The following is a 27,129-nucleotide window of genomic DNA, read 5'->3' as shown; positions in this document are numbered from 1 at the left end:
TCCCATTGTCACTCCTTCCCTTCTGAGCCCTCTAGTGCACCCACAGAGCACTTGACATGCATGTGCATCAGACATATTCATTTTGTTAGGCCAGACTACAGTGCTTGACACCAGAATCTACACCCTGTACTATGTAAGGCTGGGTTTACACTACGGTTTGTAACTATGGTTCCCGTATACGGCTGGGAGGAGGGGTGGGCGGCGCTTAATTGCTGCGCCCGCACTTAGGCTGGGTTCACACTACGTTTTCTCCCATACGGGAGCGCATACGGCAGGGGGGAGCTAAAACCTCGCGCTCCCGTATGCCTTCGTATGCGCTCCCATATGTCATTTATTTCAATGAGCCGGCCGGAGTGAAACGTTCGGTCCGGTCGGCTCATTTTTGCGCCGTATGCGCGTTGACAACCGGACCTAAAACTGTGGTCAACTACGGTTTGAGGTCCGGTCGTAAAAGTGCATACGGCGCAAAAATGAGCCGACCGGACCGAACGTTTCACTCCGGCCGGCTCATTGAAATGAATGACATACGGGAGCGCATACGAAGGCATACGGGAGCGCGAGGTTTTAGCTCCCCCCTGCGCTCCCGTATGGGAGAAAACGTAGTGTGAACCCACCCTTAGCCGTATTCGGGAACCGTAGTTAATGTATGTCTATGAGCCGACCGGAATGAACTGCAGCCTCCGGTCGGCTGCTTTTTCAGCTGTATGCGGTTTCCCGGCCGCAGGCAAAAACGTGGTCGACCAGAACTGTGGAAAGCATGTGGTATACATGTCACTACATCTGGGCCATTGCTCCCAATAACGCTTCAACCACCATATGAGCGATTCTACCTCTCACGGTGAACAGCGCCATCTAGAGGAACTGGCGGTGACATAACAAGCATGGCGTTCACAGCTTTGGTTAAAATGGCGGCGCGGCAATCAGAAGGGGCGCGCACAGGAGGGAGCCGCCCCGGGCGCGCGATCAGGTGGGGCTGCCGTGGGCGTGGTCTGCGCCTGCGCATTCGTCGCGATTTCTCTGTCACTTCCGGCTGTTTGTCCGGGAAGCGGATTCGGTCGGAACGGAACGCGCGGATCCCGGGAGCCGGCCCACCAGCTGCACAGGCCGCCGAAATGGCCCGGGATTACGACCATCTGTTCAAGTTGCTGATCATCGGAGACAGCGGTGAGGACCGGTCCCTGGGGTGGGGAGGCTGATCAGGGAGAGGCCCGTGGGGTCAGCACAGGGGGTGGGCAGTGGTCGCTGACAGCGGGGGCTCCTGTTTGAGCCATTGTGCAGTGTACGGAGCGGTGAGGACCCACCGGCACCTGCATCCGCTTACCGGCGCCTCGTATCCTTCCTGTGCAGAGCCCCGGGCTAGTGTGAGCCGGTGTGCGGAAGTGTGGGCTTCCTGGGCTGCCCCTTCCATCACCCCCTGTACGATTACCGTGCCCCCGGTGTGCCATAGATCTGTGCCATCCCCTGCCCGGGACATGCCGGTAGGACGGCACATTACATAATGGTTGTCTGAGTCTCTGGTGCCATTGCCTATGTTTCTACAGCTATGTTGTTTTCCATTGGGTATAAGATGAGGGTCGCCCAGTGGGCACCGGCTAATCACAGTGCAGGTGGGGTTATGGGGTGTAGCTTTAGGGGCCCCTCATCAATCCGGGGGCCCAAACCTGTGGTCAGTGCAAAAGATGTCTCTTTAATATCCCTGTTCTGCTGGAAGAACTCTTAGAAGAACACTCAGTTACCCTGGGCCCGGTCATCCATGGTGTGCTGCCGGATCTCACATTTACTTTACCCCATCAGAACCTCCCCCCCCCCCCCCCCCCCACCAGCTACTAAAAGGGTCCGTCTAGCACTTTATTCATTCATTTTATTCATTCGTTTTTATAGATACGGGAAATGGCTGCTTGACACTGGACCCAGTACCTTTATAGATACAGGAAGGCGCTATGTCACACTGGACCCAGTACCTTTATAGATACAGGAAGGTGCTATGTCACACTGGACCCAGTACCTTTATAGATAAAGGAAGACGCTATGTCACACCGGACCTAGTACCTTTATAGATACAGGAAGGCGCTATGTCACACTGGACCTAGTACCTTTATAGATACAGGAAGGCGCTATGTCACACCGGACCTAGTACCTTTATAGATACAGGAAGGCGCTATGTCACACTGGACCTAGTACCTTTATAGATACAGGAAGGGGCTATGTCACACTGGACCTAGTACCTTTATAGATATAGGAAGGCGCTATGTCACACTGGACCCAGTACCTTTATAGATACAGGAAGGCGCTATGTCACATGTCACACTGGACCTAGTACCTTTATAGATACAGGAAGGCGCTATGTCACACCGGACCCAGTACCTTTATAGATACAGGAAGGCGCTATGTCACACTGGACCCAGTACCTTTATAGATACAGGAAGGCGCTATGTCACACTGGACCCAGTACCTTTATAGATACAGGAAGGCGCTATGTCACACTGGACCCAGTACCTTTATAGATACAGGAAGGCGCTATGTCACACCGGACCTAGTACCTTTATAGATACAGGAAGGCGCTATGTCACACTGGACCCAGTACCTTTATAGATACAGGAAGGCGCTATGTCACACCGGACCTAGTACCTTTATAGATACAGGAAGGGGCTATGTCACACTGGACCCAGTACCTTTATAGATACAGGAAGGCGCTATGTCACACCGGACCTAGTACCTTTATAGATACAGGAAGGCGCTATGTCACACCGGACCTAGTACCTTTATAGATACAGGAAGGCGCTATGTCACACCGGACCTAGTACCTTTATAGATACAGGAAGGCGCTATGTCACACCGGACCTAGTACCTTTATAGATACAGGAAGGGGCTATGTCACACTGGACCCAGTACCTTTATAGATACAGGAAGGCGCTATGTCACACCGGACCTAGTACCTTTATAGATACAGGAAGGCGCTATGTCACACCGGACCTAGTACCTTTATAGATACAGGAAGGCGCTATGTCACACCGGACCTAGTACCTTTATAGATACAGGAAGGCGCTATGTCACACCGGACCCAGTACCTTTATAGATACAGGAAGGCGCTATGTCACACTGGACCCAGTACCTTTTATAGATACAGGAAGGCGCTATGTCACACTGGACCTAGTACCTTTATAGATATAGGAAGGCGCTATGTCACACCGGACCTAGTACCTTTATAGATACAGGAAGGGGCTATGTCACACCGGACCCAGTACCTTTATAGATACAGGAAGGGGCTATGTCACACTGGACCCAGTACCTTTATAGATACAGGAAGGCGCTATGTCACACTGGACCCAGTACCTTTATAGATACAGGAAGGCGCTATGTCACACTGGACCCAGTACCTTTATAGATACAGGAAGGCGCTATGTCACACTGGACCCAGTACCTTTATAGATACAGGAAGGCGCTATGTCACACCGGACCTAGTACCTTTATAGATACAGGAAGGCGCTATGTCACACTGGACCCAGTACCTTTATAGATACAGGAAGGCGCTATGTCACACCGGACCTAGTACCTTTATAGATACAGGAAGGGGCTATGTCACACTGGACCCAGTACCTTTATAGATACAGGAAGGCGCTATGTCACACTGGACCCAGTACCTTTATAGATACAGGAAGGTGCTATGTCACACTGGACCCAGTACCTTTATAGATACAGGAAGGCGCTATGTCACACCGGACCTAGTACCTTTATAGATACAGGAAGGGGCTATGTCACACTGGACCCAGTACCTTTATAGATACAGGAAGGCGCTATGTCACACTGGACCCAGTACCTTTATAGATACAGGAAGGCGCTATGTCACACCGGACCCAGTACCTTTATAGATACAGGAAGGCGCTATGTCACACCGGACCTAGTACCTTTATAGATACAGGAAGGCGCTATGTCACACCGGACCCAGTACCTTTATAGATACAGGAAGGCGCTATGTCACACCGGACCCAGTACCTTTATAGATACAGGAAGGCGCTATGTCACACCGGACCTAGTACCTTTATAGATACAGGAAGGCGCTATGTCACACCGGACCTAGTACCTTTATAGATACAGGAAGGCGCTATGTCACACCGGACCTAGTACCTTTATAGATACAGGAAGGCGCTATGTCACACTGGACCCAGTACCTTTATAGATACAGGAAGGCGCTATGTCACACCGGACCCAGTACCTTTATAGATACAGGAAGGCGCTATGTCACATCGGACCCAGTACCTTTATAGATACAGGAAGGCGCTATGTCACACCGGACCTAGTACCTTTATAGATACAGGAAGGCGCTATGTCACACTGGACCCAGTACCTTTATAGATACAGGAAGGCGCTATGTCACACCGGACCTAGTACCTTTATAGATACAGGAAGGGGCTATGTCACACTGGACCCAGTACCTTTATAGATACAGGAAGGCGCTATGTCACACCGGACCTAGTACCTTTATAGATACAGGAAGGCGCTATGTCACACCGGACCCAGTACCTTTATAGATACAGGAAGGCGCTATGTCACACTGGACCCAGTACCTTTTATAGATACAGGAAGGCGCTATGTCACACTGGACCTAGTACCTTTATAGATACAGGAAGGCGCTATGTCACACTGGACCTAGTACCTTTATAGATAAAGGAAGGCGCTATGTCACACTGGACCCAGTACCTTTATAGATACAGGAAGGCGCTATGTCACACCGGACCTAGTACCTTTATAGATACAGGAAGGGGCTATGTCACACCGGACCCAGTACCTTTATAGATACAGGAAGGGGCTATGTCACACTGGACCCAGTACCTTTATAGATACAGGAAGGCGCTATGTCACACCGGACCTAGTACCTTTATAGATACAGGAAGGGGCTATGTCACACCGGACCCAGTACCTTTATAGATACAGGAAGGGGCTATGTCACACCGGACCTAGTACCTTTATAGATACAGGAAGGCGCTATGTCACACTGGACCCAGTACCTTTATAGATACAGGAAGGCGCTATGTCACACTGGACCCAGTACCTTTATAGATATAGGAAGGCGCTATGTCACACCGGACCTAGTACCTTTATAGATACAGGAAGGGGCTATGTCACATCGGACCCAGTACCTTTATAGATACAGGAAGGGGCTATGTCACACCGGACCTAGTACCTTTATAGATACAGGAAGGCGCTATGTCACACTGGACCCAGTACCTTTATAGATACAGGAAGGCGCTATGTCACACTGGACCCAGTACCTTTATAGATACAGGAAGGCGCTATGTCACACCGGACCTAGTACCTTTATAGATACAGGAAGGCGCTATGTCACACTGGACCCAGTACCTTTATAGATACAGGAAGGCGCTATGTCACACCGGACCTAGTACCTTTATAGATACAGGAAGGGGCTATGTCACACTGGACCCAGTACCTTTATAGATACAGGAAGGCGCTATGTCACACTGGACCCAGTACCTTTATAGATACAGGAAGGTGCTATGTCACACTGGACCCAGTACCTTTATAGATACAGGAAGGCGCTATGTCACACCGGACCTAGTACCTTTATAGATACAGGAAGGGGCTATGTCACACTGGACCCAGTACCTTTATAGATACAGGAAGGCGCTATGTCACACTGGACCCAGTACCTTTATAGATACAGGAAGGCGCTATGTCACACCGGACCCAGTACCTTTATAGATACAGGAAGGCGCTATGTCACACCGGACCTAGTACCTTTATAGATACAGGAAGGCGCTATGTCACACCGGACCCAGTACCTTTATAGATACAGGAAGGCGCTATGTCACACCGGACCCAGTACCTTTATAGATACAGGAAGGCGCTATGTCACACCGGACCTAGTACCTTTATAGATACAGGAAGGCGCTATGTCACACCGGACCTAGTACCTTTATAGATACAGGAAGGCGCTATGTCACACCGGACCTAGTACCTTTATAGATACAGGAAGGCGCTATGTCACACTGGACCCAGTACCTTTATAGATACAGGAAGGCGCTATGTCACACCGGACCCAGTACCTTTATAGATACAGGAAGGCGCTATGTCACATCGGACCCAGTACCTTTATAGATACAGGAAGGCGCTATGTCACACTGGACCCAGTACCTTTATAGATACAGGAAGGCGCTATGTCACACCGGACCCAGTACCTTTATAGATACAGGAAGGCGCTATGTCACACTGCTGAGCACTAAAATGAGAATACACCCTTAATTTGTACCCCTGATGATGGTCCCAGTAGCAGGACCTCTATTTAAAATTCCTGGTAACTTCAAGGCCTGAGGTCTTTGTGTGGTATGTGAAGACTGGACTGTGAGGCTGATGTGATTTTTATTTTATTTTGTTTGTGACCTTTATTAACTTACCGTAAGCTTGTTCCAAATGTGACAGGTGATCCTGGACCACACTGGGTTTTAAAAGGAAAAGAATGTCCATAGATGGGCCTCGTAGCGGTCACCCGTTTGCCAGTGTTATATTTTAGACTCTAGTGCCAATTATGACATCCCTGGTGCCACCAGTATAGAATAGTTTTTACTCTTTCATTATCTCTGCCCATAATATTGGTCTCGATTGATCAATCTGGATCAAGACCTGATGGGAAAGTGTTTGGGTGGATAACGTTCCAGAATGGAGTTGGTGCAGTTGGTACTAAGGGAGTCACCAACAAAATAAATAATTTGTTTTCTATTTAAAATGTTTCTCCTTTTTAATGCCCAATAATGGATATATTAATTGTGAGCGGGTGCTTATCATGGCAAGATAACTGATATATCCGTCATGAACTGTAACAGTCAGACAGCCGCACATCACCACTAGCCGACCAAGGACCAACGAGAGAGGTTCCCAGTTCAACTAAGGCTGGGTTCACACTACGTTTTCTCCCATACGGGAGCGCATACGGCAGGGGGGAGCTAAAAGCTCGCGCTCCCGTATGTCACCGTATGCGCTTCCGTATGTCATTCATTTCAATGAGCCGACCGGAGTGAAACGTTCGGTCCGGTCGGCTCATTTTTGCGCCGTATGCGCTTTTACAACCGGACCTAAAACTGTGGTCAACCACGGTTTTAGGTCCGGTTGTAAAAGCGCATACGGCGCAAAAATGAGCCGACCGGACCGAACGTTTCACTCCGGTCGGCTCATTGAAATGAATGACATACGGGAGCGCATACGGTAACATACGGGAGCGCGAGGTTTTAGCTCCCCCCTGCCGTATGCGCTCCCGTATGGGGGACAACGTAGTGTGAACCCAGCCTAATAAATCTTTCCGAGATAAAAATCTTGCGGTCACTAAAGGGTGTGCGGTATGGTTCAACCAGCTCCAATCATTTGCAGACATGGAGTGGGGTCTGATGTGCTGAGCGCTAAATGCTGCTTCTCGCCTTGTGGATTCCACCGCGTGGCCAAGCAATGAAATATGGCCTAAGCAGGGGTACTGCCTAACACAGGACAAACATTCTAAAATGTGGGGTGCGTTTCCTCCATTTCAGAAGTAATGTACAAAAAAGCTATATAGAAAATATACAAAAGCTAATTCCAAATTTTTACATAGACTTTATAATAACTCCAGCCACACAATTAAAGGGATACTCCGGCTCTAAGATATCATATCCCCTATCCAAAGGATAGAGGATAAGATGTCTGATCGCAGGGGTCCCGCCGCTGGGGACACCCACAATCTCTCGTGCAGCACCCACCTGTCTCGGCTCTACAAAGCGATGATCGCTCTGTGTCTGAAGACTCGCGACAACTGAGTCGGAGTATCGTGAGGTCACGACTCCGCCCCCCCCTTGTGACATCATGCCCTGTCCACTCAATGCAAGGCTATGGGAGACAGGTGGGTGCTGCATGAGAGATTGAGGGGATTCCCAGCGGCGGGACCCCCGCGATCAGACATTTTATCACTTATCCTCTGGATAAGAATGTCTTAGGGCTGGAGTACCCTTTTAACCCATTAAGGACACAGGGCGTACTTGTACGTCCTGAGTCAGCTCCCATTCTATAAAGTGAAAGTAAAACTTTGCCAATTAGCTCAGGGGGCTGTTCGGGATTGTCGCGGCATCCTGAACAGCTGTAGGACAGCAGGAGGGTCCCTTACCTGCCTCCTGGTGTCCGATCGCCGAATGACTGCTCAGTGCCTGAGATCCAGGCATGAGCAGTCAAGCAGCAGAATCATCGATCAATGGTTTCCTATGAGAAACAAAAAATAAGCCATCAAATAGATTTTTAGGTGCAAACTTGTAAGGGTGTTTTTTATAAGGGTAAGGAGGAAAAAACGAAAGTGCAAAAATGGAAAAAGCGGTCAGTTCTTAAGGGGTTAAGGACTCACTACTGCCCTAGATTGATACTTTAGGGGGTGTAGTTTCCAAAATAGGGTCACTTCTGGCAGAGCGGTATCCCACTGCCAGCAAGAATCCTTTGCATGCACGGAGAGCGCCAAATGCCGCTCCTCACCTTCTGGGTCCCTCCATGTGGCCAAACAACAAACAGTGTAATAAAATTTGAGGGGCATTTTCTCTTCCATTTCAGAAGCGATGTACAAACAATATGTCCCAAAAATGATGCATTTGTGGTGGTGGGGGGGGGGGGGGTGAATACCTTGGAAGAAGCTGTAGTTTGCTCGGCAGCAGAGAATTTCGGTGTATTCGGGCGCTCTCCTCACAGGTGTCGGTTAATCCAGGAAAAAATAAAAATCTAATCCAAGTGGGGATGATAAAACCAAATTGATTTTATTATATATATCCATTTGGTTTTATCATCCCCACTTGGATTAGATTTTAATTTTTTCCTGGATTACCAGACGCCTGTGAGGAGAGTGCCCGAATACACCGAAATTCTCTGCTGCCGAGCAAACTACAGCTTCTTCCATTTTCAAGACCGCCGAGGATTATTCCAAGACGGGGAAGGTGGCAGCACGCCTGGATCTTATATACCATGATATACGGTGTTGTACCCGCAGCAAAATTGTCTCCCTCTAAACTCGCCTACGGTTGCTAGGAGTAACGGCACATTGTTGCGCTTGTTTCTGTTTCTCATCTTTTTACAGTCTACATGGTGAATACCTTGAGAGGTCTAGTTGTTAAAATGGGGTAATTTTGAGAGGCGTTTATGTTCTGCCACACTCAGCATCTACAAAACTTGTTGAGCTCATAAAAACTGACATGTCAGAAGTTATATGAATACTCAGGTGATACAGTTTGGAGGACTTTCCGGTTTGTTTCTCTCGTAACATTGGTCTGGTAAAAAAAAAAAAAATTGTCCTCGCAGATGCTGCAAAAAAATAACTAAGTCATTAAATTGCCAGTTGTTGTTTTTTTTTAAATTTATTTTATTATCATTATAATTTTTAATAACCTTACTTCTCTTCCTTGTGTTAAAGGAAAACTGTCACATATTTTTTCCCGCACTATCCACAGGTATTGGTGGATAGTGCGGGAGACGCTGATTAAAACGAGCCCTACCTTGGTCTGATCCGCGCCGCCGTTCGCCCGCAATTGTAGTTTTAATCTCTGTGTATATCGTGCTGTAACTGGCAAAGGCGGGGCTTCTGCGGGCTAACTGACACTGACGTCAGCGCCGCTCATGAATATTCATCCCTCCCTCTGGTTAGGAGCGGCGAAGAGAGGGAGTACCGGAGGGATGAATATTCATGAGCGGCGCTGATGTCAGTGCCCGTTAGCCCGTAGAAGCACCGCCTTTGCCAGTTACAGCTGGATATACACTGAGATTAAAACTACAATTGCGGGCGAACGGCGGCGCGGATCAGACCAAGGTAGGGCTCGTTTTAATCAGCGTCTCCCACACTATCCACCAATACCTGTGGATAGTGCAGGAGAAAATATCTGACAGTTTTCCGTTCAGCCGGCTGTAGATGGCCCTTTTGTGCATTCAGAACCTGCTTTGCTTTAGTCTAGCTGTGGAATGGTGGTTATGTTCCATTTTTTTTTTCCTTTGGCTGCACAAAATGCCTACCAGACTACCCTGTGAGGTCACCCTGGTTTGTACCTTCTCTCTATCATGTCCTGACAACATATTCTGGTCTTCTGTCTATAGCAGTGTTTCCCAACCAGGGTGCCTCCAGATGTTGCAAAACTACAATTCCCATCATGTCTGGACATGATAGCTTTGCAGTGCTTCTCCACGGTGTCAACTTTTTTTTTTTTTTTTCCAGCAGAGCAGACAGTGTAGGGACCCCAATCTGGAAAGGTTTTCTTTAATGGGGTACTCCGGTGAAAACCTTTTTTCTTTTAAATCAACTGGTGACAGAAAGTTAAACATATTTGTAAATTACTTCTATTAAAAAATCTTAATCCTTCCAGTACTTATTAGCTGCTGAATACTACAGAGGAAATTCCTTTCTTTTTGGAACTCTGATGACATCACGAACACAGTGCTCTCTGCTGACATCTCTGTCCATTTTAGCAACCATGCATAGCTGATGTATGCTAAGGGCAGCATGGTGGCTCAGTGGTTAGCACTGCTGCCTTGCAGTGCTGGGGACTTGGGTTCAAATCCCACTAAGGAAAACAATAAATAAAGCGTTATTATGTCAGAAGAGAGAACTGTGGTCGTGATGTCATCAGCGAGCATTCCAAAAAGAAAAGAATTTCCTCTGTAGTATTCAGCAGCTAATAAGTACAGGAAGGATTAAGATTTTTTAATAGAAGTGATTTACAAATATGTTTAACTTTCTGCCACCAGTTGATTTAAAAGAAAAAAGGTTTTCACCGGAGTACCCCTTTAAGCTGTCTATATACATCACATAAATGTTATTCAAACCTTCTGATTGGAGCAGGATTGGCTGACCGTCTAAGGTTTGGGGACAGATGGATTTCTGCCCATCTATTTATTTTTTTCTGATAAGATAAGCCACTTTTTTTTTTTCACTTATAAAATACATGCACGTTCAACCAAATGGGCACATCATAGTATACTCTTTGCATGAGTGGAAAGTCTATACTAGAGCCCTGCATTGGGATCCCATGGGACCCAACCCAAAACCTGCTGGCGGTCAGGAGGCTGCTGCGAGTAGGTGTGGGCTGTCAGGCACTATGCCTGCGGGTCCCGCAAATCCTGCAGCAGCCTCAGTGACTGAGTGGCAGCACCCTCCGAGTACAGTCACCACTCACCAGGGTGGGGCTGCTCCTCCTAGCTGTCTCCTCCCCCACTGCTGCCGTAGTGCCACCATTTTCATCCCCTTCTCAGCCTGGCTTCCGTCCGTGTCTGCAGACCTTAGGGTGCAATGCTCTGCAGTCTGCACGTATCCCCACCTGTATAGAAATTTACACACACTACTATACACATGGGAGGGTATGTGCAGAGCATTGTACCCTAGTCTGTACTACAGACAAGGGTGCAATGCTCTGCACGTACCCCATCTGTATAGGAATTTGCGCACACACTGCTATACACATGGGGGGAGGGATGTGCAGACTACAGAGCATTGCACCCTAGGGTCTTCTACGGACCCTAGGGGGTGCAATGTTCTGCAGTCTGCACATACCCTATGGGAGCTGCCAATGGGTCCTATAACAAAAAGTAAAAGGAAAAAAAAACCCTTCCCTAATAAAAGCTTGAATCCCCATTGATTTGAATCAATCATTCTTTAATTAAAATAATGTAATCAAATAAAAAAAAAGTATGTGGTATCGTCTGAACTATTAAAAAATAATGTTAATTAAATTGCACGGCGTACACGTAAAAAATACTAAATTGCGCATTTTTGGTCACTTCATATGCCATAATAAATTAATAAGAAGCGATCAAAAAGTCCCATTACAACAGAAATTCGCTGTAATTTTTTTAAAGTAGTAAAATAAAACCTACATAAATTGGCTATCCTTGCGACTGTATGGACCTACAGAATAAAGATAAAGTGTCATTTTTACGGGAAAAAAAATTGCACTGTGTAGAATCAGAAGTCCCCAAAAGTTACAAAATGGCATTTTTTATTTCTGTTCCATCTCACAAATATATATATATATATTTTGTTTTGCCGTAGATTTGGTGGTAAAATGAGTAATGTAATTACAGAGTACAATTAGTGGCACAAAAAACAAGCCCACATATGGGTCTATAGGTGGAAAATTTAAAGAGTTATGATTTTTAAAAGGGGAGGAGGAAGAGCAGAGTGCAAAAACGAAAATTGTCAGAGTCCTTAAGGTGAAAATGGGCCTTAATGAGTCCTTAAGGGGTTAACTCACCTTCTGCCACTCCCTCGATGCACAGATATCTCTCTCCAGTCTTCCGGGCCTTCTGCGTTCTGGGGTCCAACACATCAGACTGTGCTGAGCTTATCGCCGGATGTAAAGATATCCCTCCTTGGCCAGTGATGAGCTGAGCGGCAGCATTGTCATGTAACTTGTCTGCACCCAGCCTTCTCCCTGGTGCCCGGACCAGTTACATGACACTTCTGCCGCTCAGCCTATGACTGGCCAAGGCGGAACATCTTTGAAGCCGGCGATAAACTCAGCACATTCTGACACTCCTCTCTAGTCTTCAGGGCTCCGGCCTTCTTCTGCATCCCGGGGATGCAGAAGAAGGCCGGAGCCCTGAAGACTAGAGAGCAGTATGTACTAAACACTAGGGATCGACCGATTATCGGTATGGCTGATAATCACGATTTTGGGCATTAACGGTATCGGCAATTACCTTGCCGATAATGCATCGACCCCCCCCCCCCGACCCGCCGCACCGCGGCCGCCCCCCGACCCACCGCACCGCGTTGCACCCCCCACCGTAGTGCTGGGCGGTATACCGGTATGGATTTTTGCCCATACCAGTCGGGCCCCTCCCCCACCCTCCGAGTCAATAAAAAAAAATTAAACTTACCCGTAATGGGGGTGGTCCGGGCCATCCATCCTTCCTGTAGTGTCCGACGGCATTCCGGGTGGAGGGTGAACTGGTCCGGGCTGTCCTTCTCCGGGGGTCATCTTCTCCACTCCGGGCAGGCTCCGGCCTAGTACGCAGCATAGACGCCGTGACGTCAGGTGCGTCGCTGCACATGGGCGTCTATGCAGCGTACTAGGCCGGAGCCTGCCCGGAGTGGAGAAGATGACCCCCGGAGAAGGACAGCCCGGACCGGTTCACCCTCCACCCGGAATGCTGCCGGACACTACGGGAAGGATGGATGGCCCGGACCACCCTGACAGGTAGGGGGAGAGAAGCGGGTGGTGGCGGCGGTGGCCTATGGCCCCGCAAAAGCCACTGCAGTGCATTGATTTAAAGCGCCCGCTTTAAATCAATGATCTGCAGCGGTGTCTCGGGGGGATAAATAGCCGATAACTTATACCGGAATATCGGTATAAGTTATCGGCTATCGGCCCTAACCTCCACCGATTATCGGTATCGGCCCTAAAAAACCGATGTTGGTCGATCCCTACTAAACACACTGATATACATGGGGAATATGTGCAGAGCATTGCACCACAGTGTCTGTACATTCCTATGTTAGCAGGAGTGGAGCAAACACCCTATGGGAGCGGGTAGGATTGGTCAGAAAATCATTGGGAGTGGGATTCAAAAACCAGTCCCGCAGAGGACTCTAGTCTATACTCTGAGCACTGATGGCAGACTCTTCCAGCTGGACTTTAAAGGTAAAATCGCCTCCTGGATTGGCCATGAGTACATTTCTATATACATTAGTTCTCCCCTGTCCTGGATTAGTGTATAGTAACTCAGTGGAATATTGTGTAGGCCATATTGAATTTCTTGGTACTGGTAATATCTGGTTGGCATATTTTAGTGTGAAGTGTTAGTGTGGTATATTTCAGTCAACATTGTTTTAGTAACTCTCCTATAAGGAAAGTATGACTATCCTACTGTCAGGCCGGCTCCTTACATGACAGTGGGCTCAGCCTATCACCGGCCAAGTGATAGGCTGACTGCTCTATGACGTTCCCATCCCCAGGACCGCAGCGGAGGGACTGTGAGGCCGGGGAATGTCGGAAGGAGAGTTAGTTTATTTTTTGTTTATTTTTGCAGCCCGGGCACAGGATAGTACAGTACAGCGCATCGGCTGATAATTGGGGGGGGGGGGGGGGAGAGAAGCAGCGCTCGTGGGTGACATATGATTAGTTCCCTGATGTGCGGGACAGCGCAGCGCTGGGCTAATAAACCGGGGGCTCTATCTGACATGTTTCATGTTTTACAACCCCCTACCAGTAGTGTCCAGCAAACTGTACTGTATGCTACATCTATTCATAAGTATTTAATACCCAAGGAGACTTCATTATTACTAACTCCTTCATTTTTGTTTTAGGTGTCGGGAAAAGTAGTTTACTCCTAAGGTTTGCTGATAATACCTTTTCAGGTAAGGATAACATCATTACATACTAATCCCCACGCAGAGCTATGTAACCTCCTCTCTGTGCATTACTTAAAGGGGTACTCCGGTGCTTAGACATCTTATCCCCTATCCAAAGGGACTCATTCATTAGCTGGTCGCTGGCTCTATTAAACAGGGCAATATAAGCCTGTTTAGTCGAAATTGCTCCATGTAACAGTGCCCTTAGAGATGGCATTCCCCCCCCCCCCCCCATTGGCTAACTGTACTACAAAAAGTTGAATCATCCCATAAAATGCAAGAACGCATCACGTTTTTAACAGAAAGGAATGTAGACACTTACAAAAACAATATATTGAAACACATGACTGTAAATAGGTGTGTTATCCCAAGGGAAGAATACTTTACTTCAGTTATGAGTATATACCTGAAATGACTTCTTATTTTTGAACTCCCTTCGGATCCGCTCATATCCTGCTTTCCTTTTCCAGGCAGCTACATCACAACGATTGGGGTTGATTTTAAAATCAGGACAGTTGAAATTAATGGGGAGAAAGTGAAACTCCAGATATGGGACACTGCGGGGCAGGAACGGTTCCGGACCATAACATCAACGTAAGTTTACTGTGAGCAAAGAATGGATTGAAAGTAATCTCACCATTTTGCCCTTTTGTACTGGCGTCTTCCCCCTGGACCCTTTATACCTTTTGTGCATTATTATAATGCACACCCACTCCTTTTTTTCTGATGTACAGTTTATTGCCCTTTTTATTGTGTTCCTGAATTTTAGTTTTGACCGTTCTATAGTGGTTGCCACAGACAGCAGCACTGTTCTTATCTGAACTATTTTTGTACTGGACATTCAAAATGTGAATTAAACCCTATCTACTCTTATAACATCTTTGTGGTTGGACGTGCAGTACATCTCATGAAATAATGACTTTCCAATGGAGAGTGCTTTAGAAAAGGTTAGATGGAATGAGGTTTAGAGTCCCTGATGACTAACAGAACTTACGAGAGACCTGCCGGATTTGTGCCTCACCACCTACAGAATAATTTATATTACACATACACAGAACTATAGAATTTAGACATAGAACAAGACAAAGCAAAGAATCACCATCCACGTCTCTTTACTCAATCCTGTGTAGGCATTCGGCAGAGGGAGGCAGGGGCACGCCGGGACAAGTTGTTTCGCGCGATCTCGCGCGAAACAACTTGTCCCGGCGTGCCCCTGCCTCCTCTGCCGAATGCCTACGTAGGATTGAGTAAAGAGACGTGGATGGTGAGTGCAGTCTTTGCTTTGTCTTGTTCTATGCATTAGTACTTAGACTGAGCACCGCCTATATCCACATCCCTCCAGGATCCCATCGTTACCGCTCCTGTTTATAATAACTGACCCTAGTCCTGCAAGTGCCGGATCGTTCTTACTATTTTCCATAAAATCTAGAGCACGGCTATGTAGATTTAAGCTATAGGTTTCATAGATGAGAAGAACAGTTGCTTATGAGATGTAGGTCTGCTCTGTTCAGATTAAATTGTTCATTTTTCCTTGCAATGTGTTTATTTTTTTTTGTTTTTGTTTTTCAGGTACTATAGAGGGACCCATGGTGTCATTGTTGTTTATGATGTTACCAGTGCCGAGTCTTTTGTAAATGTAAAAAGATGGTTACATGAAATAAACCAGAACTGTGATGATGTGTGCCGAATATTAGGTGAGAATTTCTTTGTCTTTGGATAAGAGGTAGAGTTCCCAATTTATAAATGTGTGATTTTAATTTAATTTTGTCTTTTCAAAGTGGGAAATAAGAATGATGACCCTGAAAGGAAAGTGGTGGAAACAGAAGACGCCTATAAATTTGCTGCGCAGATGGACATTCAGCTGTTTGAGACTAGCGCCAAAGAAAACCTCAATGTTGAGGAGGTGTGTATCATCACTACATACTGGAAGCATTGTATGAACTGATCATGTCCAGTAGGTCTAGTTTGGTAGACAAAAATAACCTATAATTAGTAAGTTTTTAATTAGATTTGCCGGAGGAAGGACCATTTGTCAATATCATCTCACTTCATCCATAGGTCTTTGTTTCTCTTTTTTTATTACTATGCACCAGTGATTTTTGCTTCCCTGTCTTAGGGCAGGATATGACCGAGGGAGAGAATCTAAGCTCTGTGGTATATAGCTTTATATGATTTGGGGCAGGATTTCTGTGTATAAGGGTACATTAACACAACCATAACCGGCTGTGGGAAATCAGCTGCGTATTTTGCCAGCCACTTCAATGTGTAGGAACATACGCAGCAATAAAATACGGCACGTGAACCTACCCTAAAACAGACATGATGATAAATTGTGTTAAAAATCTTACAATGGATAGATGTTTAAAGGTAAACATTCCCCTTAAGGACTCAGCCCATTTTCACCTTAAAGGGATACTCCGGCGCTTAGACATCTTATCCCCTATCCAAAGGATAGGGGATAAGATGCCTGATTGCGAGGGTCCCGCTGCTGGGGACCCCTGTAATCTTGCACTAGGCACCCCAGTTAAAATAAGTCCCCGGAGTCGGATTACCGGCGACCACAGAGCCTCCGCCCCACGTGTGACGTCATGCTCCACCCCTCAATGCAAGCCTATGGGAGGGGGCGTGACAGCTGTTGACATGCTCCGGGGACTGATTTTAACTGGGGTGCAAGATCACAGGGGTCGCCAGCGGCGGGACACCGGCGATCAGGCTTCTTATCCCCTATCCTTTGGATAGGGGATAAGATGTCTAAGCGCTGGAGTATCCCTTTAAGGAATCAAAACAATTTTCATTTTTGCACTTTAGTTTTTTCCACCTCACTTTCTAAAAATCAAACACGTTCAATTTTGCACTTACAGACCCATATAAGGGCTTATTTTATTTTTTTTTTCGGCACCAATTGTACTTTGTAATGACATTACTTATTTTATAACAATCTGCGACGAAACAAATATTTGTGGGGTGAAATAAAAAAAAGGCCATTTTGAAACTTTTTAGGGCTTTCGTTACTACGCAGTGTACTTGTCGGTAAAAAGGACACATTTTCTGTAGGTCCATACGGTTACAGGGATAACCAATTTATATAGGTTTTATTTTATTTTACTACTTTAAAAAAATAACTACCGTATTTATCGGGGTATACCACGCACCGGCCTATAACACGCACCCTCATTTTACCAAGGATATTTGGGTAAAAAAAGTTTTTTACCCAAATATCCATGGTAAAATGAGGGTGCGTGTGTGCGGGTGTATACCCGATACACCCCCAGGAAAGGCAGGGGGAGAGAGGCCATCGCTGCCCGCTTCTCTCCCCCTGCCTTTCCTGCTGCCGGCCCTTCTCTCCCCCTGGTTATCAGCGCCGCTGCCTGTTCTGTCCCCCTGACTATCGGTGCCGGCGCCCCATTGCCGGCGCCGATAGCCAGGGGGAGAGAAGCGGCGCCGACAGCCAGGGGGAGAGAAGGGGCAGCGGCACCCATTGCCGGCGCCGCTGCCCCGTTGCCTCCCCCCATCCCCGGTGGCATAATTACCTGGGTCGGGTCCGCGCTGCTCCAGGCCTCCGGCGTGCGTCCCCTGCGTCGTTGCTATGCAAGGCGCAGCGCACTGACGTCATGCGCCGTGCAGTGCATAGCAACGACGAAGGGGACGCAAGCCGTAGGCCTACAGCAGCGCGGACCCGACCCAGGTAATTATGCCACCGGGGATGGGGGGAGGCAACGGGGCAGCGGCGCCGGCAATGGGTGCCGCTGCCCCTTCTCTCCCCCTGGCTATCGGCGCCGGTACCGATAGGGGGACAGAACGGGCAGCGGCGCCGATAGCCAGGGGGTGAGAAGGGCCGGCAGCAGGGCTCTAGACCCCAGGGAAGGCAGGGGGAGAGAAGCGGGCAGTGACGGCCTTTCCTGGGGCGGTATCGGCGTATAACACGCACATAGACTTTAGGCTAAAAATTTTAGCCTAAAAAGTGCGTGTTATACGCCGATAAATACGGTACATGCACCAAAATGAGTATTTGAAAAACTGTCATCTTCTGACACTTATAACCTTTATTTTTCCCGCATATGGAGCTATATGAGGGCGGGATTTTTGCGTGGTCTGTACCATTGTTTTGATGGGACTTTTTGAACGCTTTTTATTTTATGGTATATGAAGTGACCAAAAATTCATAATTCTGAACTTTTGGTGTTTTTTTTTTTTGTTTTTTTTTATTTTTTTTTTTACATGTACGCCATCGACCGTGCGGTTTAGCTAAACTTATATTTTAATAGTTCGGACATTTACACACGTGGCGGTACACATATGATTATTTTAATTACATTATTTTCTTTAAAAAATAGGAAAAGGGGGGCGATTCATACTTTTATTAAAGGGGGGGGGGGGCTTATTCACACCTATTATAACTGTATTTTTTTTTTTACCCTTTTTTTTTTTTTTATACATTAGCCACCACATGGGTCTATACCATGCAATCTTCTGATTGCATACACTGGTCACTGTTGTCGGCGCTCTGTTGCTCTAGGCTTGGAGCAGTAGATTGCCAATCGGACGACCAGGAGGCAGATGAGGACCCTCCCGTCGTCCAGTAAGCTGATCGGGACATCGCGATTCTGTCGCAATAGTCCCGATCAGCTCCGCCTAGCTGCCGGGATAGTTTTACTTTCACTTTTTGTTTTACGTTCATTTTAGTTTTACTTGCACAAAGTTAGCCGTGGGTCCTGGCTGCCCGTAGCAACCGGGACCCACCGGGTTTAATCCGTTCTCCGCTCGGGAGAACGGTTTAAACCCTGTTAACGGGACTCAGGACGTACAGGTACACCCTTGGTCCTTCAGTACCAGGATGTCAGGACGTTACCTGTACTCCCTACGTTCTTAAAGGGGTACCCCGGAGGGGGGGAAAAAGTTGAATTAACTTGTGGCTGAAAGTTATACAGATTAGTAAATTACTTCTATTTAAAAAATCTTAAGCCTTCCAGTACTTATCAGCTGTTGTTTTTCTCCAGGGGAAGTTGTATAGTTCTTTCTGTCTGACCACAGTGATCTCTGCTGACACCACTGTCTGGAGCAGGATAGGTTTGCTATGGGGATTTATTTTCCTGTTCTGGACAATTCCTGACATGGACAGAGGTGTCAGCAGAGAGCACTGTGGTCAGACAGAAAAGAACTACACAACTTCCTCTGTAGAATACAGCAGGTGATAAATTCTGGAAGGATTAAGATTTTTGTATAGAAGTAATTTACAAATCTGTAAAACTTTCCAGCACCAGTTCATTTGAAATAATGTTTCTTTCCTCCGGAGCACCACTTTAAAGGTATTCTCATTTGCAGGTACCTAAACTAAAGTATTAGTTGCATAGTGTGCTTTTACTACAATTTGCCAGTAGCAGTTCTCAAAGCCTATAAAACTTGTTTACTTTACTGCTTTAAGCTGCTTTAAGTTTACTTTAAGCTGGAATGTGTGAACAAGACCATATGGCATTTTATTAATGCACTAATGATAGGTCTAAAAATGATTGAGAGACTGTTCAGAGCTGTGTTTTTATGTTTTAATACTGGTATGTGTATATGGTTGTTTTAATGTATCCATACTTCATTTTGTAGATGTTTAATTGCATTACTGAGCTAGTCCTCCGAGCAAAGAAAGAGAACTTGGCAAAGCAGCAACAACAGCAACAGAATGACGTGGTGAAATTAAACAAAAACAGTAAAAGGAAGAAGAGATGCTGCTAGGTGCAGGCACAGCACAGAGAGGCCGCACTCAATCCGAACATTCGTTCCTGAGACGAAGAGTAACTGTACTACGGGCAGTGCCCAGCTTTCAGGGGTTGGGGCTTTTTCTCAGTTTTGTGCTGTTAATTTAAGAATTTTCTCAAGGTTTTCTATTGAGAGGCGCTGGCACCTTTTTATTGCTGTGCCAACAAGGTGTTGTGGATCCTTGTCATCCCCTTGTCACCCCTGCTCTTCAGGAGCGTCTGCTAGGAAAGGACAGTTGCAGTGCCTACCCCGTGGACTGATTAACAAGAGTCTGTACATACTGTATATTGTGTTAACCAGCCATGCCTCCCTCCTATTGCTTTGGCTTTTGCCTTTCGATCGCCAATCTGTCATGGCGCGTGATGAATGTGAACTGATCAAATTTTTAAAGATTTAGGACAGTTGGCATCTTAACCTTGGCTCATGCCTGGATTTTAGTCCTGCCTGTAAGGGTAAGACTTACTAGACCTAGCTGTTAATTTGCACCCCTGCTGTTTAGTTTTTGTCACTATTTAAAACCATGCTAAAGAAAACCAAGCATCTATCCCATTGACCAGTGCAGGACAGACAACCACAAGATCATATTGTTTTTAATAAAAAGGCTGGATGGATCCTGAACTATAAAGTCTTCTATTACAATCTAAGAACCATTATGTTAAAAGAAAAAAAATATATAGCTATATAATGGAAAAAAATCTGCCAAATTTTTGTACCATCTTGTTCATAAATAGGAACAAACTAATAAAAATGTGAAATATGGATCCTGAATTTGGGGAAAAAAGTGTCTATATTAATGTCTATAAAAATACACATGGAGCGTGATGTGAACGGGTGTTAGACAAAAGTGTTCAGAGGGACCATGGAAAATCATAGAAATATTTTATTCCAGAGTTTACAATAAAAAGAGCATAATTTTATACTAAAATATGACATTCTCTTTATATCTGTATATTATAAAACCAAAACTGTATGCAATATTCATTATAAAAATTCTGCTTCTTCTATGTACATGGAGCATGTCTCAGTACATGAGCTGAAGGGAACAGTAGGAACCATTCCACTGTGCTGTGCTCTGTCTGGAAGACCAGAGGTAGGGAGTCTGTTCCTTGCACCGAGAGCAGCTCAGGACCTGTCTACAATGGTAATACCTGCTAAATTCTGTTTATAAAGGAAGCTATGGAGTGAACAGAAAGAGATGGCTCTAAAAGTGCAAGGTGTCCTTAATGGATAAAATCCACTGAACAAAGTGTTATTTGTTCACAATAGAAAATACATCTGAAATAAATACAAGTACCTCAAGGTGCTTAGCAAGGGCACTGAGCAGAATACTTTCTAGTAACTCTTAAGCCAAATGCCTGCTGGCTTCTGACCGTCCATGGGGGTATTCTAAGGATTTGCTTACCCACAGATGGCTTTATGGATCACTAACAGTATGCCTTTCCGATTTTTGACTGCCAGCAAACTGTATTCCACTACTCAGCTGTCTGCCATGATTCATAAAGCAATTTCAATGGAAAGGTTGGGTAACTAACTTTAACATTTTGTTTTCTTAAGAAATGAAAAAAGGCGTCTTCCTTCAGACCCAATAGGCTCTTCTCCTGGCCTCTCTGTGCAATTCAGAGTGGTAACCTTGCCACAATGTTTGGTTTGGTGGCCACTGGAGAAGGAATATACAGTCTGGCTCCATTCCTTCTGGTGTTTGTCCATCAATTGCTGGTCAATGACTCTGTGCATGTCATCCTGTTACAAAAAAAATACATAAATCAAACATAAACAATTTGTCTTACCTGGGAAATGGCTTTATAGAAAAATAGGTGATCAATGTCGTCTTTTGGATGTAATGAAAGATAGGAATGGAAATTTTTGCAAGTCATTTACCAGGCGAACCATGCAGGATTTGTCTTGGCTGTGGCTGTCTGATATTTAACATCCTTTTTATTAAAGGAAATTTAAAAATATTTTATCTTTTTAACTTTAAAACTTTATATGAGCTGCAAAGGGAGAGAAGACAGGTAGAGAGTAGAGATGAGTGAAGCTACAGTGATTCGATTCTTCACGAACCTCGCGGTATTTACTGACTTTATCCTGCAGCCGGTGGCCTGGAGACTCTCTCCTAGGACTGTATCCACCTTTTCCAGCACAGAGGCACCAGAAAGCTGAACTCATTTATGCAGGCAAAAGTCAGCTTATGCCGAGAAGTTTGTGACGAATCGAATCACTGTAACTTCGCTCATCTCTAGTAGCGAGTCCAGATAATTTTAGGTCTAACGCTTTCAGAAGTGTCTTGCATTGATAGCAGCACTTTAGCACATAGTAGTTTAGGGTTAAAGGTGTCAGCCAGGAACCAATGGCAGAAACAGTTTAAGTAATTCTCATTTTTTTTTTATGTACTTGGGAAGATTCATGCTTTACTAGGTTAGAGAGGTTCCTACTTGTGTAGCTCCATGTTTGACCTCCAATAAGGTATGGTGCTACTTCCCTTTTCCTGCCTTTTGGTGCTCTTTGAGTAATATAGAAGAAATGTATTATATTCCTAGAAGACTTAGGGGGAAATTTATCAAGGGTGGTGTAGGTGAACAATTTTTCTTCACTTTAATTTGTGTGGTGGTAATGTGTATGTGCACCAAATTTATTAAAGAGTAGCTGTCGCCAAACTAACTTTTAATATATAATTAGTTTATTGAAAACTTTTAATATATTGTTCCTTATGTTATTATAAGACACTTTGCTTTTTACTTGCTGTTAAAATTCTCATAATTTTATATATTTTTAATGTGATTGAAAAAAAACAGCCCCTAGGTGGCTCTGTTCTGTTCCCTGCGCAAGTCAAACAGTTAGTTTGGTCTCCTCCCAGCATGGCAGGAGACCAAACTCGGTGCGTACGGGGCATGGCGAGGCACAGCTCACAGGCTTCAGTGACATGGCACCTGCTGGGGAATGCCCACTTTCTCCTGCCGGGAGCTCACACAATGTGAGCAAGGGGAAAGGTATGATATACAGCTTTTTAAAGCTCAGAATTTTTTTTAAGGGCGGAAGGGGTGTTGGGAGTAGTCAGGGAATATAATCTGAGTTAATTTAGAAAATATGGTGCAGGGCATGTGATAAATATGGTGCTAGTACGCATTTATTTATTTTAATTACACTTCAGTACATCACTTTGTATGGTTTCTTCTCTGCGACTTTTTAACCGATATCCCAATGCTGTCTACAACCAGTTTTGTAAACCAGGTCTGGGCTAGTGTACGTTCATGAAAAATTGCACATGATAAATTTGTGACCACTGCACAAAGTTAACCAGACTATGACTACTCCCCTCTTAGCCTTAACCTTCCATTACTTGACCAGTTCCCTAACAAAACACTTTTGGGACCCCCCACAACAAATTGTTACTAGAAGGGTCTCTAGAGGAAAAGCGGTGTGTGGCTTGTTAAAAACAAAACAAAAAAAAAACACCCATGCAAGTATGTGTGCCTTCCCCAATCTTTGACGTTTATTGCTTAGGTTTCAGCAGCTGAATCAATCATTCATTTTCTATGGGACTTCGAAACAATGTTATGTTAAGTGGCCCCATAGAACATAAATGAAGCAGTGGCTGTGCATGCACCGGAAGCACCATTCATTCTAGGGACAATTCTTGCCCCCATTCTCAGGATTATTGTGTGTGTGTGTGGGGGGGGGGGGGGGGGGGGGGGGGTTCCCCAATGAGAAGTTTATCACCTGTCCTGTGTATAAGGGGGTAACCAGATAGGAATACACAATGGTTTAGCCACTTTTTCTCCTGGTATGCTTTTGTGGCAGCAGACTAGGTCCCTATGCATCATATCGCAGAAACATTTTCCCCTAGTATATCTTTGTAATATTGCATCTTATATAGCATGCTTACATTTAAAATGAAACCTAGTACAGTAGGGCCACAGACTTTATACATTGGGAGCATAGATGGTCATAAAACATTTGTGGATGAAACATTGCAGCATCTTAGTCAAAGATGCTCTCTAAATGGAGTAGTAGTTTTTTGCTTTTTTTTTTTTCAGCCAAAAGATGGGATACAATGATCACATAATACTAGAATGTGGTACTGTGAAATGAAATGTGGATAAATAATGGATACAGCAAACACATGGCCAGCTATTTAAAAATGCCTTTGGTGAGATTGATGATGGTCCCACATGATGGATAAGCCACGTACATCTATACATACAAAATCTCACCTCTAAGGCAGGAGGGGGGGTGTATGTTAAAGTTGTCGATACAGGAACTGAGAAAGGCCATTAGATCAGAAACCAAAGGAGCCAGATAGTGAAAAGCCCTGAGGAAGCAAACTAGAGCCCAGAGATGAGAGATGTAAAGTAAATTTGGAACAAATTCTAAACTAGTTCACCCTAGCATTTTGCAAAAGTTCTGCCTCCAATTTTAGCTGCTGTATAGCCAAAGCCTTAAATGTATCCTTGTACATTGTCTCTCTATTCAATAAAATCTCACTTAGTTTTGTCTTTGTTGTAGATGCATTTTTCTGCCATTATATACAAAAATAACAAATTCAAAAATGCCATGAATGGGCATACCTCAGCCTTGGGCCAGAAACCCCTAATCTGCAATATTTTTACAGCAAAACATAAATGGATGGGGTTGAAAAAAAAACCTCACATTTATTAGGCTAGGTTCACACTGCAAATGCTTTTGGCTTCATGTTGACCCAGCCTATAAAGTTGTATTTGTCTGTGGTTCCAAAGAGGAGCTACGTATGTGGAGCTCAATTTACACAGTTCAACTTAAGACTTTGTTCACACAGTACAAATTCAGAAGATTTTGGACCCAAGAGAAAAGCATAAATCTTTCCTTTATGCTTTTTTTTTCCCTGAACATATTCCTGGCTTTAGAGGGGAAAAAAAGAATAAAAACCCCATTCATATAAGTAGTACTGTACTTTTTCTTATAGTGATTTTAGATCTGCAGAGAATGGGTGGTATGGCAGTCGAAAGGGATCTGGCAAGTATCTCTTATTTTTAAGCCAGTTTGAGACCTTAAAAAAATTAGTAGCACGAGACAATCCCATTGATGTATGGGCATATGTGTATGAGCATATGTGGATAAACCAGCACTGTGGCATTCTCAGAGAAAAAAAAAATCACCCCTCTTGGCAAAAAGTGTAAGCTCTGCAATATGGTTCCCATATTAGTCTAGCAGTATATGGAGTGCTTACTGCTCCGAAATGTTCTATTTTGTACTAACTCATGTTTAGCTCTGAAATGACTTTCATTAGGCTACAGCTGCCTATTAAGGTATTTGTAGAGGGGAAGCGGAAAAAGGGAGAGGGGTGGATGAAGGGAGACAAAAGCTTGTAATGAGTATTAGATCTCATTTTAGTACTTGATTTACAGCCTGTACTGCTCTATAATGTCCTCCATGTTGCTGCTGCTTCTGAGTTAAAAATATAGGAGAGCAGAATTCCCTGTTCTGTTTGCAGTGTATGGGAGACATCACAGCAGCTAGCCACCTTATAGCTCAGGGACAACTGAAAATTAAAATTTAAGCCCGCAGAGAGGAAAAATAAATGGAATATATAAATTAACATGTCAGCGTATTCTGAGAAGTCTGTTGAAAGGTTAGTTACCATTAAGGGTAGGGTCACACACAGCCCATTTGCAGCGTATTTCATGGCAGTCACAATAGCAGGCTCCCTGCTGCAGCTGGGTAGTGCTGCATGTCCACTCATAGTGGTGGATTACCCGCTGCGCACCTGCTACAAGCAGGCACTGTGTCTGCAGTTGGAAATCTGCCCCTACGAGCGGAGACACAAACAGTTGCATTAGGGAGGTCGCTCTTGTGACTGCTGTAGGTGCAACTGCAGCATGAAATAAGCTGCGGATGCGCTCCGTGGGACCCTACCCTAAGGCTTTTGATAGAGATTAGTTTATTATACAAGCATCAAATAGAGTAGTTCCTACCTGCCAAGCCTCCAGCTGCTGGGACAAATTCAGCTTTTGTTGAATGGCATCTAGTAATTGAGTGTTCAGCGACATCATATCAATTCTACATTTTGCCAGCTCCATTTCCACTGCATTTTTCCTTGGTTGAAGAGAAATCCATATTAATGCACATGTTCTTTGACAAAGGAGTTTTAGAAAGTAAATCTATGGAGCCTCACATTCAAAGAAATACACGTGTAACCCTTTACAATACAATGAATTATTTTTTTTGAGCACGGAAGTCATGTAATAAAGTAATAAATGTTTGCTTAAATCTGCTTGATAGTAAGACACTCAGTAACCCAAGTTAAAGTAGTTGTCTGGGGACTTTAAAGTGTACCTGTCATTTCAATAAATTTCAAAACCTGCATAGTTTTGCTACATTAAACCTTCAGAGTGGTGACAAGGTGAATTTAGTTATCACACTTCTGTTATTAGGTCCCTAAGTGTCACATCCATGGTGCACAGCTATTTCTCATTCTCTATTTCCGGGCTAGATCTGGGCTGTTTAACAGTAGTACGTAGGCAGGACTTCTTTTCCCTTACTTCTCTGGCCAGTCACAGCACAGTCCATTGTGAGAAAATGAGGGCTCATAAGGGCCTACATACAGGAATAGTGATAGCCTGCATGGTTTTGCTAAGGACAGAAGTTGTCAAAAAAGTCTAATTTGTTTTTATGGAATAGACCCTCAAAGACAAGGGGGCATTCCCTCCAACCAAAAAAAAACGTTTACTGTCCAGGGGTGACAAGCCTTCTTTAACATAAGAACTGTGAATTTATGGAACAGGCTGCCTCAGTAACTGATCACAGCAGGTTCAGCCGTGGGCTTCAAAACAGGGTTAGATACATTCCTATGCATATATAGAAAAATATTGAATCAAAACCCATACCCCTTTACCTCTTTGGTTCAAATTGATAGACGTGTCTTTGCGTCTATTTCCAACCGTACTAACTATGTAACTATTCTCCTTTCTGCTATGCCTTGACATAGTGCTGGTGAGAGTGCACTGGACTGACACATGGCACTGTGCTGGGTGGCTATTTACACAGTACATAATAGATGA

At 45.1% G+C, this 27,129-nt stretch overlaps 2 protein-coding genes across 3 annotated transcripts in view; one reads left to right on the top strand and one right to left on the bottom strand.

The window, feature by feature from the left end:
• The first annotated feature begins 1,006 nt into the window (after positions 1–1,006).
• RAB35 (RAB35, member RAS oncogene family) lies at positions 1,007–20,863 on the top strand. Its single transcript, XM_056529880.1, has 6 exons — positions 1,007–1,164; positions 14,303–14,353; positions 14,818–14,941; positions 15,917–16,041; positions 16,126–16,250; positions 19,943–20,863. The coding sequence occupies exons 1-6, from the start codon at positions 1,113–1,115 to the stop codon at positions 20,069–20,071; spliced, it is 606 nt and encodes a 201-aa protein (XP_056385855.1). The 5' UTR covers positions 1,007–1,112; the 3' UTR covers positions 20,072–20,863.
• BICDL1 (BICD family like cargo adaptor 1) overlaps positions 20,194–27,129 on the bottom strand; it is a 98,819-nt gene continuing 91,883 nt past the window's right edge. The window contains exons 9-11 of one of the 2 annotated variants that reach the window (XR_008846224.1): positions 26,044–26,164; positions 24,307–24,417; positions 21,698–21,835 (exon numbers count right to left, since the gene is read on the bottom strand). Coding sequence is in view for 1 of the 2 variants with exons in the window: in XM_056529867.1 (XP_056385842.1) it covers positions 21,629–21,835; positions 26,044–26,164 (328 nt within the window). In the remaining variant the exon portion in view is untranslated. Of the gene's footprint in view, positions 21,836–24,306; positions 24,418–26,043; positions 26,165–27,129 lie in introns of both variants that reach the window. The other variant, XM_056529867.1, reaches the window with a different exon arrangement.

This window comes from Hyla sarda, chromosome 1 (genome assembly GCF_029499605.1).
Source record: "Hyla sarda isolate aHylSar1 chromosome 1, aHylSar1.hap1, whole genome shotgun sequence".
Classification (NCBI taxonomy): Eukaryota; Metazoa; Chordata; class Amphibia; order Anura; family Hylidae; genus Hyla; species Hyla sarda.
Note: the sequence above shows the minus strand (reverse complement) of the source record. Positions and strands in the feature narration are given on the sequence as shown.